The 13255-nt window shown below is 34.5% G+C and overlaps 1 protein-coding gene across 1 annotated transcript in view; it reads right to left on the bottom strand.

The window, feature by feature from the left end:
* Positions 1 to 901: 901 nt before the first annotated feature.
* LOC121412001 (acyl-CoA-binding domain-containing protein 5A-like) overlaps positions 902 to 13255 on the bottom strand; it is a 65297-nt gene continuing 52943 nt past the window's right edge. Inside the window, exons 7-15 of the mRNA XM_041604915.1 lie at positions 11415 to 11487; positions 10788 to 10835; positions 9473 to 9659; positions 8329 to 8553; positions 7159 to 7298; positions 6070 to 6199; positions 4988 to 5140; positions 4251 to 4513; positions 902 to 3339 (exon numbers count right to left, since the gene is read on the bottom strand). Of these exons, the coding sequence (XP_041460849.1) occupies positions 3124 to 3339; positions 4251 to 4513; positions 4988 to 5140; positions 6070 to 6199; positions 7159 to 7298; positions 8329 to 8553; positions 9473 to 9659; positions 10788 to 10835; positions 11415 to 11487 (1435 nt within the window). The 3' untranslated portion in view covers positions 902 to 3123. The remainder of the gene's footprint in view (positions 3340 to 4250; positions 4514 to 4987; positions 5141 to 6069; positions 6200 to 7158; positions 7299 to 8328; positions 8554 to 9472; positions 9660 to 10787; positions 10836 to 11414; positions 11488 to 13255) is intronic.

Genomic DNA, 13255 nt, shown 5'->3' with positions numbered 1-13255 from the left:
TAATCGTCAAATTCGTAAAAATTGAAATATTGTATAATTCAAACAATAAAAAACAAAAGAAATAGTGAGTGACATCATCGACTCTCTCATTTGGATGTAACTGGCTCGTTCATATAACTATTTTGTTGAAAATAAGCGAAACTTTGAAATGTCATAACTTTCTTATTTTACATCCGATTTCGATGAAATTTTCAGCATTGTGCTTGTCTGATTTTTCTCTATTGATTCAAATCAACATTTTTCTGAGGTGGACTTGACCTATAAGTTCAACTAATTCTCTATCAAATCTATTAAAATCTCTTGAAGATAATGTAAATGTGATATTTGTGCAAATGTCAATTTGGAAAGTGGGGAATTCCATCAGATAATCAACCTTGTGCATTATACCATACATGTAGCTTTTCTTCAGGTTTACTTCAATTATTTAATCACTCCAGTCAACATCATTAGAGAGAAATGCACCTTTTCATATAAACTAAACAGCAGAGATAAATTGGAACAAGTCTTTTGGGATTGAACATGATTAGAGAATTTCAAAGGGGCCCATTTCGAATGATAAGTACAGTTATAGCCAATTTGACGAAGTATTCTACCGTGGTGACTGGGCTGCTCAGCTACCTTAATGTATTGAGGAGTTAATGGCAAAAAGAAGCTGCTGTATTGAGGAGCTGTTGTATTGAGGAGTTATCATAATTGCAAGTCTTTATGTAACAAGTCCTAGGTCTAGATTCATTCTGCATAGAATAGTATTGAACAGTATGAGGGAGGGGACTGATAATTTTTTTTTAATTCAGTGAATACCAATCTGACAAGACCCTTGGAAAAGTAAAAAATATCACAAAACTTGTTCACATTCATCTACATGTATACTCTAAATAGAAGATTTGGACAAGGATTTGCATTTAGATTGTCAAAATATATTGTTTTTTAGCAATAATATCTACATAGTGAGATTTGGCAAACTTTATAAGAGGAATGTATCATAAGATCCAAAATAAATAAATCCAGAACCTTATGTAATATAATAATGGTAAAATTCTAAAATTGATATACTTCACAAATTTAAAGTAATGGTAATTTAGCCGCACCCCCCCCCCCCAAATTATAAAAAGGATACAAGGTACCACAAAACATGTAATTCAAACAATAAAATGATAGGCAAATATGCACGCACAATTACCCCCCCCCCCTGAATTCATTCATAGGATATAAGGCATGAACTGAAGAGAGAAAAAAAAACATGTGAGACAAATAAATTCATGTAAATTCTATGATAGCAGAATTTTATTAATTCTGCTCTTATCATAATAGTACTGATGTGATTTAACTAGTGGCTCTGGCAGTCTCATCTGCATTACACAATTCAATAAAGCAGCCATGCTGACTTTGAAAACAGCTAAACTGAATAATTATTCACAAAAATCACCAATCCTATTCCACCCGAATTTGCCCCCTCCCCCCCCCAAAAAAAAAAAAAATGCAAGACTTTGAAGCATAGTTTTTGTAATTTTCAGAAAATTCGTACAAAACATTAAGGGGCCCCATGATTCCCCCCAATCCTTTTCGGGTTAAGGAATTGTAAGAACTGATGAAGCAACATACTATTTCAGTTATTAGCATAGGGACTCTGGTATTCATTGGGTAATTAATATGTTAGCAGTTTCATTAAAATTATTTACCTTGTGAGCTGGGAGATACACCAACATTTACAGATTTTTTAGGTGTTTTTTGAAAGTTTCAGAAGTAAAACTCAGAGGATGAGTGGTCAAATGATCTCCCCCCTCCCAGATTATTTGAACCTACAGTCAGAATTTCATACTTGCTTACAATTTCAGGTTAAATGACAAAAGACATTATGAACTATATTAAGTATTAAAATCAACTTTAAAAAAGACCTCAAATATTGCACAATTTTACACATGGTGGTGTAATTACTTGAAAGCATATTGTTATCTCAAATTAAATTGGCTAAATGAAAATATAAAAGAAAATTCAATTTCTTCATCATGCTTGATAAAAGACAAAATAAATTATCAAAATCAAGTCAATACTAACAGCATTTTCAGAAAATTGTTGGTTATTACAATTTCTTATAATTATTGCAGTTCTGAGAGTAATAAAAATATTAATGGTATAAGTATGTACAAACTTGATTTGTGAGTAAAAATCATATCGTCTGTTGAATGAATGCTAGGTCTTACTTTAGATGATCTAATTCATTGGCAGCTATAGAAGTGTTTACTAAACATATTTAAAGTGGGGTGGTTTCATAAAGCTGTTTGTAAAGATATGCATGACATTACAAACTACATTTACATGTTCTTGTGTGCTGAATTATATTCTCAATTATTTCTATGCAATCAGCTAATGTTCAAATATGGTACTTTGAGTACAAAGTTAATATTTTTCATAATTTGATAAGGATCATAAGACATTGATTCTAAAACCAGGAATACATAGGGTATCTCTTAGAACACGTTAAAGTCATTTGTAAGGTCATGTGTAAATCACAAACATCTTTATGTTATGAAGAAACCAATGTGTGATCTGTAACATGACACAAATAGACTCTACTTTAACCCTTAACATGCCTAAGTAGCATAATCATGTGACCTGATAAACAGCCAGCAGCCCTGGTGTCCTATCATTCATGATACACTTGACCAAACCCTTTTCTGGCCAGAATCAGCCACATCTAGCTTTGCAGCTCATCATGAGCACAATGATTTCATTACAACAGCACCTTTATTGTGTTAATTAATGAAAATATGTATTCAATTCACTGCAGGAACAGCAAGAATAAGAGGCAGACTTATGAATGAGCCACATTGCACCTCAAAGGTTATAACGCAATTCAAACTATGTGTACAATAAAATGATTGAATTCCAATGAGTTCATTCATCACAAGCCATGTGCCTTTCTATGGAATTTTTAGCTTCGCATCCATATAGCCCTAGTACCAGAAAATACCTTTCCAAAGTTTTCACATTTGACCCATGCAATTAAGCAGTATCAGGTGAGCAGGTGGCATGAATTGCAATCACATGATACAAATAAACCACAAATGTTGAAATCCCTCAGGCATGTTAAAAGTTAAAAGCGTAGTTGTTCCGTTGGACTCCTCATCGAGGTGGTGGACGAGCTCTCCGATGCCTTGCAAGGAACCTTAGGATCCATTGTACAATGAAAGGCCAGACTAGAAGGATGAAGACTGTTCTCATAGGAAGGGTAGGGAAAGGCCACCAGGAAGGTGTGGTTCGTTGGGGTGGAGTCCTGATGGGTGTACCATCCTTGGCTAGGAGATTCCCCTCTCTCATGTATGCTTGCTGAGTCTCAAGCTAAAGAGGTAAGACAAATCAATCAATTGTATTGCTGAAAAAATGATCATGTAGTGGAAACTCATTGAGAGATCATGAACCTCATCTTATAAAAGATGTGACTCAGAGCAATCTATGGAAAACCAGCTGTGCCATAATTTGTCATTTACATTGAAAAATCTTGCTCCTAGTGACAGGTCCATACATGGGTCATTTTGACATGTCAGAATGATCCATCTTCTTCACAAATGGACAGTGCATATACCTTGCATATGATTACATATTGTGTTACTGACTTCCTTTGTGGACCAACCATGATGTCACTGTCTTTCCATTTTTGAAATCACTTCAAATCAGTCAAAAGTTATTAAAACAAGTTATAATAATCCAAGATATGACATAAACCATATTGTCAACTAGAAATATACCTGTACATGTAATAAATATACATGGCAAGTTTTTTTTTAAGAGAGCTAATCAGTGAATTATGTTGGGGGGGGGGGTAGAGTATAGTTGAAGAGAGTTTTTGGATACATGTATAAAGTATGAGGAATCTATACCAGAGCTATAAAATATCATGGAATCACTGCTAGGTTGATAGTTTGTGCCACTTTAGAAAAGAGTTTTAGTCTGGTGAATATGAAACAGGACAACATTAAAAGACATATACAAAAAACCACACATAAGTGTTAAAAAGATACAACTCAAGTGTTGTTGTGAAAGAAAGATATCAAAAGAACCTGTGTCTGGAAAAGTCTAGACTCAGAAGCAAACCTAAAAAAAAAACATTATGGGCAATTCCCCCCCCCCCAAAAAAAAATGAATTAATGAGATATTAGACAATCATATCAAATTTCTAATGACGTAAGTCAAGGGTGAAGGTTGCCTTTATTGTAGATATCCACCATTTAGATTTATGTGTGTATACATACCTGATGCCTTGATATAGCAATGGTCTCCAGTGTGTTAAGTCTGACTAGAACACTATTCATATCCCTCTGTAGTCTCTCTAAAGATATTGTAATCTGCTCCACCATGCCATCTGGTAAGGGTGATCTAAGGGGGCTACTCTCACCCCCTGGTGTTCCCCTATCACCTCCCCCATCCCTCCTCTCTTTCCTTCTACTACTCCCATCAGGAGAGTCTTGTGATCCAGAGGGTCTGAAGCTATGGAAACTATCTGATGATTGGTAACCTGAAAACACAATGACAGGAGGGGGTCAGAGCTACATAAAATTGACTGCCTTCCAATTTTCTTTCATCTGATTTTTCTTCAATAACTGTAAAAACTCTATTGCTTTATTTATTTCTTTGTTTATCTAGTGAAGCAGAGAAAAGAAGAGTTGCAGTATAAACCAGAATGTAATTTATTATACATAGACAGAAAATAAAATCAACAATTTCATATATTCATTATGTTTTCTCCTAGAATTTCAAATTGAAATGTTTTGAAGAATTTTATATATATATATATATATATATATATACATGTATATATATATATATATATATATATATTATCATGAATCTTTATATATGCTTTTCACCCTATTGGATTATACAACCATATTCAGTAATTTTCTTTCTCATCACCATTATATTACTAATCCAGACTTTATATTCAAGCCATATTCTATGAATAAATCATACAATTATGCACCACTTTTACCTTTATGGGATTGATTTGTTGCAATGTCTTGAACTTGTTGACCATTTGACCCCTTGGTGACCTCTCCACCACCTCGCATGGAAGGTGTAGACACGGTAGGAGCTGAAGTAGAACTTGAAGTATACCTAGGCTGGATGATGGCATCAACATTGTCTGAAAAAGAAAAATACAAGTCAGACAGAGTGCATTACAAACGTAATAATAGAAACAAGGTTTAACATGATTTCAAATTAGGCAGCCTGCAGTAATATCAAGGCAAACACACAACTTCTCTTAACAAAGAAAAATCTGTGATCAAAAGCCTATCATAACCTTTCCTGTATCATATTTTGATCCTGGAACAAATCATGATTCAAGTGGGTAAACTACAACTCTTCTTGGTTCCAAAAGTGACACATTGAAAGTAAATATTTCAGTGACTGTATGGGTAATTGGTGCCCTCCAAAGTACCATGTTATTATGCCACACATCAGTAGTGAGAAATCCTATGATGAAATTTTCACTGGAAATGCACAATTTTGAGCAACAGCTTCAGCTTGAACTGTAAATGTTACTTGTTTGGTACAGACCCCATCTGAGTTTCTGTGCAAGAGCAGAGTTTATTATGGCTGGATATTACCAGATGAAGAGCTGGTGGATGTTTCATTCAACTGTTTGAAAGGTAATAGCGACTTTAAGAACGGCTGGTAAACCTTTCTTACACACTAAATAATCACCAATGATTAATGGTGAATATAATTTACCACAAGAAAGGAACACCAGTCACTCTTAACTTACAAACAGCTTTATGAAACCAGTCACTCTTAACTTACAAACAGCTTTATGAAACAGCCCCCGAGGGTTGGGAACATTGTTCACTGACATCTGTGTCTCTGAATTGAAAAAAAAAGCCCTTTAAAACCATGAATTCCTCTCACAAACCATTTATCTTTTCCTGGTCATACCTTTGTACGTTTGATTTTATGACCAATATACTTTCAATATTTTAAGGAAGTGAAGTCCTAAAAAGAACCATAAATGTTGAACTATGCGTACGAATAGTAATGGCTACAAGACTATGTGCCACAGAATAGAATTCTTACTATGGACTTCTGCCTTGGTAACTACTGCATGATCTCCATTAAATGGGGTTGATGTGAGTTGTTTTCTTTCTTCTTCTTCCTCAATAACAGATGGCAGAGATTCAGTCATTGGTGTGTGAGCTACACTTATCTGTATTGAAACAAAATGTTGTTATCAAATTTAAACATGATAAAAGAATAAAACCCTCTAAGACTAAATACACACAATATAACCATTTTTAGAAATTATCTCAATGAATGAATTACGGTTCCCATTTCCACAAATCATTGAGCAATCGATAGACAGAGAATGGAATCACTCTGCCACCTTTGCATGAGAATGGTCTTAGTAAATTATTATATGAATTGAAATATGAAACTTTCCTTGGAGAAAGTTGTCGTTTTGTTGCTTCTCATTATAACCCAATTCACTGAAAACACTAACTTCTCAACAACTAATAGTTGCATGAAAAAAAGCAGATTATCTTCTTCTCCGCCTCATATATCAACATTATGCATAAAACCAATAAGTCACAAAACTAGGTTATTTATTTTATTAGTCAAAATCATTTTGAGCTTCTAAATTCACAAAAATGAGTAAATCTACCCCTGCTACATGTCAAAATTTGAAACCATTCATGTATAATGATTTCTAACCCAAAACCAAGATACAAACATTCTGTAAAGACATTTTCCCCCAGACTGTTGGGAGTTTCAATGGATCTTGCTCAGTATGCAAAATCTCATGCTAAACATAAATCTTTGGATATTGTTTTCTCTTTAGTGTGAGAATCTCTCTATCTCTCTATTTTTTTTTACAATGAATGGAGATGTTTTATGGGTTCCAGTGTATCAAGTTTTCTATTTCATATAATAAAGAAAATCTTTAAATTCAGTTTGGTTGACGTATGAATGGTTGGCAACATGGCTGATGGTATGCTTTAGTGGACCTTTGGCTTAACCAGGAATTTGTTGCATAAAACTTACTATTTTGGTCAATATAACTTTGTGGTATAGGATGGACTACATTTACTACCAGAGTGACAAAGTTACCATAATATCAAGATTGAAGTAACAAGGACTAATGGAAGAGTTCTATGCTGTTCTTACCCTACTAATGATTGGTTCATCAACAGAATCACAGAACTCATCTCCATCAGATTCACTCTCACTGGTTGAGGGTAGGTGATCTGTGGATGCTTCAAGCTGACTCTTAGATACCAAGATAGGATGACTGAGCTCTGCAGAATCTAAAGAGTTCAATATATTGACTTAATAAAAGGTTATCAATTGATGGATGAAGAGAGGAGAGGAGCACTCAAATTATAACCTGACAGGGATGTGCCTCACTGAAGAGAGAAAAACAGGGTCTAGGGAACAACATTTTAATTCAAATGTTATTATTTCTAACCTCTTAGTTTATCTGTAATAATTGGCTTTAGTTAATTCCTACCTGAAATGCTGCATTATCAGTGCATATACCGCCACAGCACCCCCACTGCCACCTACTGTTGCAGGTGTTGCGGTGCTTTGGAGGGTCTCTGACTAGCTAGTAAGCTAGATCCCATGAATGACAGGCAGATGACCTGTGCAAAATACCACTGCCTCCTCACTCTCTTGGATATGATAAGGGAGGGGGGGTCTTCCTGAGCATGGCTGATGAGCAGCTTCTGAACAAAAATAAGCAGGGGTTTTGTTTTTGGAGTACAGCTGAGCAGCTTCTTTTTCAGAAACTGCTCAGCCAGGCCCTGAAAGACCCCCCCCCCCTTATCTAGAGAACTGAAATCAAGGTCTGAAAAAAGGGTTTGTCAAATTATACAAGAATTCCCCCCCCCCCCCCATCCCCCAACAAAGACACATGGACGGACCAAGTTAAACAGAATATAGGAATAACAAAATATCTAACATTACTAATTGATTTGACTGATTATGTGATAGAAAGTATGAATGGTGTTCATCTGCAGCTTCTAGTTGGCTGCAAGAGATCAGGATAGGATGAATCACTTCCCTAAAATCAGCATGCGAACAATAAAATTTCTATCTAACTGCACTCCACAAGTCTCTTTCCCATTTCAAACAAATTTACCTGTAAATTAATCATCTTCATAAACTAATAAAGTTTGCTACTTTGAAACATCATGCAGCAAACAATAACCTGCTAAATAAAGAAAATATCAACTGATCAAAGGACATCTTGTTCAACCTCTTCATAAAGTTTGCACCTGGTGGAACCATGCAACCATTATTAATGTCTAAATCAAAACAGGCTTTTATACTTACTCTCTCCTAAGTGTGAAGTTACAATTCTTTCATATCTGCTTTCCTCCTCATTGACCTTTCCCTCCTCCATATGACCATTGACCTTCGGATCGGTATCAGAGCTTTCAGGTGACCCTGACTTGTCCTTTGACCTCTCGTTAGGTTCAAGGTCACCTTCCAAGAAACCATTGGTGTAATCCGAGACATCACTCACATCTCCATTTTGAAGGCCTTTGGCTTGGTCACCTTTTTAATGAAAAAAAAATATGACCATGACTTACTATATACACAATGGGTACCAGAGCTCATCTTTTCCCTCTCTTTGTGTATGGGAGGGGTTTGGTTGTGATAAAATGTTAGCAGGCTCATGTTATCACTGATTTACAAGGTTAAATGTAGGCCAACATGTCATATTTTGACTTACATTCAACTAAAATAAATGTCAAAAATTGACTTTGAAATTTATGAAACAGCAACAAGAGGAACCAAACCAGGGGCTCACAAAATGATTAACTATTGTAACTTTGCCATTATGGCATCTGCCATATTAACAGGGCTCTTCAGCCAATCACAATCAAGCTTGCATGGCATAATGGCAAAATTTACTATAATTGCAGGTCTTTATGAAATGGGCCACAGATATCAAATAATTAAAGACAATTAAAAGATATTAAAATTCAAGATGAGGTGTCTTATCTTAAAATCTGCGATAGGCTTTACATCAAAACATCTCTAGTCTAAGCACAGTATATGTAACAGATTATATTTTTATTGCAGACACTGGGCAAACAATTGTGAACATTTTTAGTATCATTGTTAATTGGATCAGATAACACAAGGCATTCATTTAATTTGATGTATTCATATTCCGTTCATTGAATTTCACATTTTCTAAATCAATATCAGGTATATTTGTGATGTATATTTTTTATTGCTGCATGGAAGACCAAGCTTCATTAAATGGGCAATCCACAAGAATTGTTAATAGATCTATGGAAATAATTAACCAATTACTATTTAAATATTGGAAGATCACCAACAGTTAGAAATTAATGTAGGCCAAATAAAGGTAAAAAAAATCAAGAAAAGTCCTTACTAAACAAATATAGTTTCTATATCTTACAGACAAGTTTCAATGAATTCCAAAGCAGTGAGATTGCCTTACCACTCTTATCAACTTTAGTCTCTTTCATCTTGACCCCTCCATTAATATGACCATTGACCTTTGTGACCTGTGGAGAAGATGACACTGAGACCTCCTCCAATTCTTCCTCATGAACAAGTTCAAAGAACGGTCCCATGACCTTGAGAAAGGTCACCACATCTTCTGTCTGTGGCATGGTCTCTATTATCTAAGTAAATGAATCACAAAAAAATGTTTTATGTTTTAAGTCAATGTTATATCAATTATCCTTGTAAAAGCAGAAAAACAAATAAATTGGACAGAGAAAGTTGATTGTTTCCACATTCATATTGAATAACAATTTCAAAAAATTTATAATACACATACATGCATGTATCAAACCTCTTTTAATCGTTTAATTGCTTTTGTACAAGGAATACCAAACACTTTTAGATGCAAAAAAAAAGATTAATCATGCAATAACAAGATCCAACATATTAGATGCACACATTTTAAATTAGAAAATAACTTGGCTACATGCACACGGAATGTTCAGCAAGAAACAATCAAAGAAGGAATTCTATACAAGAGGAAAATTTCACATGTCACTAGTTTATGGTTAGAAAATCAGGAGCAAGCTTGAAAACCACAGATGGGCAATTCCATAAAATGATCAACCTTTTCATACGTCTGACCCCCAATTTTTCTCAAGTCTTACTTTACTTTATACACTGATCAAGTCATGGTCCTTCAAGAACATTGCAGACTGTCAAAAGAACCAGAAATCAGAGAAAGAAAATGTCATGAAGGTCCCCACATATAGGGGTTGGACATAGATATTTTGTGGAATTGCCCAGATGCTACCTCTACAAGCACTTACATGTAATCATAACTCATATCCCTTCTAGATGTAGATTTTTGTCAAAGCTCTAGAATTCTGTATCATCTCTAGTTTAATCATACACAGAAGTTCTTTTCATGGACAAAAATTTCGGAAGATTTAAGAAACTGTCTCAAATTACTTGGGATACATTAATTGTAAGAAATCAGTGCATGTTTCAAGTCATCCCCACAATGATCAGAAATCTAATTCTAAATTGCTGTGAATCAGATGCACTACACACAAAAAGCATGTATGAAGTTGCATACAAAGATTTGGCCCAAAAAATTTTAGGCGAGTTTTTTTTTTTTGGGGGGGGTCATAACAAAGTCAGGGCAATTTAAGAAACAATTCTTTGCAGTGGCCCTTTTCACTTTAATACTTTACCTAAATAACTCCCAAAAAAGATGACTAAGTTACCCCCCCCCCCCCCCGAAAAACAGTTCATATCACTATTTCAAAGAAAACTGGACTCACTTTGTACATGTGAGGAATATCCCGAGCTTTAGAATTATCCAAGATAGTCTAAAGTAAAAGCAGAAAACAAACATGCAATATCTAAAATAAGTCAAGATAAATGACATAATGCAAACTTCATAGCACAATTTGAATTAAAAATATCACTTTTTCTTCTAAAAAAAACCCTGTGACAAATGATATTTTCTTTTCACATCATTACTCTATAGGCCTTTTGATGCGATATGATTTTCAGGTTAATCGAGCTTTGACTGCATGTGCAGTACATATAGAATCATCAGTAATTTGAGATCCTTCCAGTAAGAATGTTAGCTCTAACCTCATTTTTCCAAATTTCCGAGTAATCATGTGTTATGAATGAATTTGAGCATTTTTGATAGGCACCCTACCCAATACACAGTGAATAATTTTCTATAAATACATAGCTTCTACACATGGATGCTTACAAGTGATGCTAGATTTCATACCATCAAAGCAAATACCCATATACAGACTCTACAGCTGAAAAGCAGTAAGATTACAAAAAAAAGATGAAAGGGGAAACACCTGTATATAAAACAAAATATTACAGACTAGAACAAAAGCAAAATGCCACAATATAATGATGAAAGTACAGTTGGCTCTTACCTGTAATAGTTCTTCAACATACAACCTCTTTGCCTCATCACTTCCCATTTCACCTAAAACAGACCATGCTTGCCTGAGAGATGAAAGAGAGAAAGAGAAAGAAAGATGACAGGGGTAATAAGGAGTCAGAGAGAAGAGGGAAGAAAGAAGAGAAAGAGAAAACAATATGAGTAAGAATGAGAGAGAGCAAAATTAAGAAAATGAACAAATTATAATGCAATTATCAACTTTCTTGTTCATTTTGTAACTTGATTATATTCTAAAATCAATTTCAATATTTTGCATACACCAAATACATGTACCTAGAATACCACATATTGTGTCCTGCATAGATATTTAAAGATTATATTTTTATGTACACTACATACACATTGTTTCCATAAGGGGGTGGGGAGTATCCCTCTGAACAAATATTCTTAGGTCATTCCATGTGCAAAAAGGGGGGAATGAGGGAAGAAGTGTTATAGAAAAAAGAGGAAGACAGTGAAAGAAAAGTATCCACCATCTCTCAAAAAACATATGTATGATTTGCCCCCTCCCCCATCAAATTAAATGAATTAATAATTGGACAATAACAAATAACACAAAAATAAACAATTAAACAATTAATAAAATAACTAGACAATCTTTTTATCTAAATTAAAACAATATTAATGAAAGGTTGATATTATGTTTTTATTCATGGCATTCTCTTTTTATAAAAGCACATTTGAACCATAAATACAAGAGCCAGGGTATAATCTGACATAGCTTAAACTTCTTTGTACTTTACCTCTTCTTCTACTCCAGGTAAATATTTGATGTTGAACACAAATATTAACAGAATACCAGCAGATATCTTAACCCGTTCGCGACGGCATAGTAGAATAGGTTCTAACACCCCAAACGAGATTAATCAGCCGGCCATGTCAAGTTCGAACAGCTCCATTGTTCCGTGCGTGCGAGCTGTATCGTTGATTACAAAAGCGTGTGTGCGATCCACGATGATGAATTGATCGATCGATAGTTTTCGCGCATGCGTAGTTCATTTCCTGTTTTGGCTGCACGGAGTTCAGAGCTCACCTGTCGCTCCAGTGCTATAATTATTCCGTACAGAGTGACTTCTTTGAGAATGTATTGTTGGTGATGTGGGTTTTGAAGTTCTTCTTGGACTTCTTCTTTTTCGATATTACTATATCATAATATTCTCATAATGTTACTATTATCATAATATTCTCCCTTCCTTTCTTCTTCCTTTTCTTCTTTTTCGATCTTCTTATTATCATCAAAATTATTATTCTCATTTCTTTTCTTCTCATATTCTTTTTTTTCGATATTCTTCTTATCTTATCATCCTCATTTCCTTTCTTCTTTTGTTCGATCTCTGTCTCATCTTTTTGTTCTTATACTTCCTATTTATAGATCCCCCCCCCCCCCTTCTCCCTTGATATAGTCTTGCTTTGTTTCCTCTTGCAAATGAAATCCTCCTTGTTTTTCTTCCTTTTTTATAATGCTCCCTTTTCATTTTCTCTTCCTCCTTCTTCTTCTTCACTGATAACTGTGTAATCCTACACCTCCATCTCCTAAGTTTTCTCTTTCTTTTTCCCTTCTATTTATTCTTGTTATGAATTTGCTTGTGCTTCTTTTTCGCCTTTTTTTCTTCGTCGTCTTATTTTCTCTTTATACCTATTCTCATTCTTTTACTCCCGTCGTCCTATTTTGCTTAATTTTGTTCTCTCTGTTTTTCTCTTCATGCAAAATGAAAAAAAATGAAGAATATGATATTTCCTTTTAAAAGTATGCCCCCCCAAAACATGAATCTTCAAAATATCGTTATATGCATACAAGTAATACTTTCTGAA

The sequence above is a fragment of the Lytechinus variegatus genome, chromosome 3 (assembly GCF_018143015.1).
Source record: "Lytechinus variegatus isolate NC3 chromosome 3, Lvar_3.0, whole genome shotgun sequence".
Lineage (NCBI taxonomy): Eukaryota > Metazoa > Echinodermata > Echinoidea > Temnopleuroida > Toxopneustidae > Lytechinus > Lytechinus variegatus.
The sequence above is the reverse complement of the archived record's forward strand: the minus strand, read 5'-3'. Positions and strand labels throughout refer to the sequence as shown.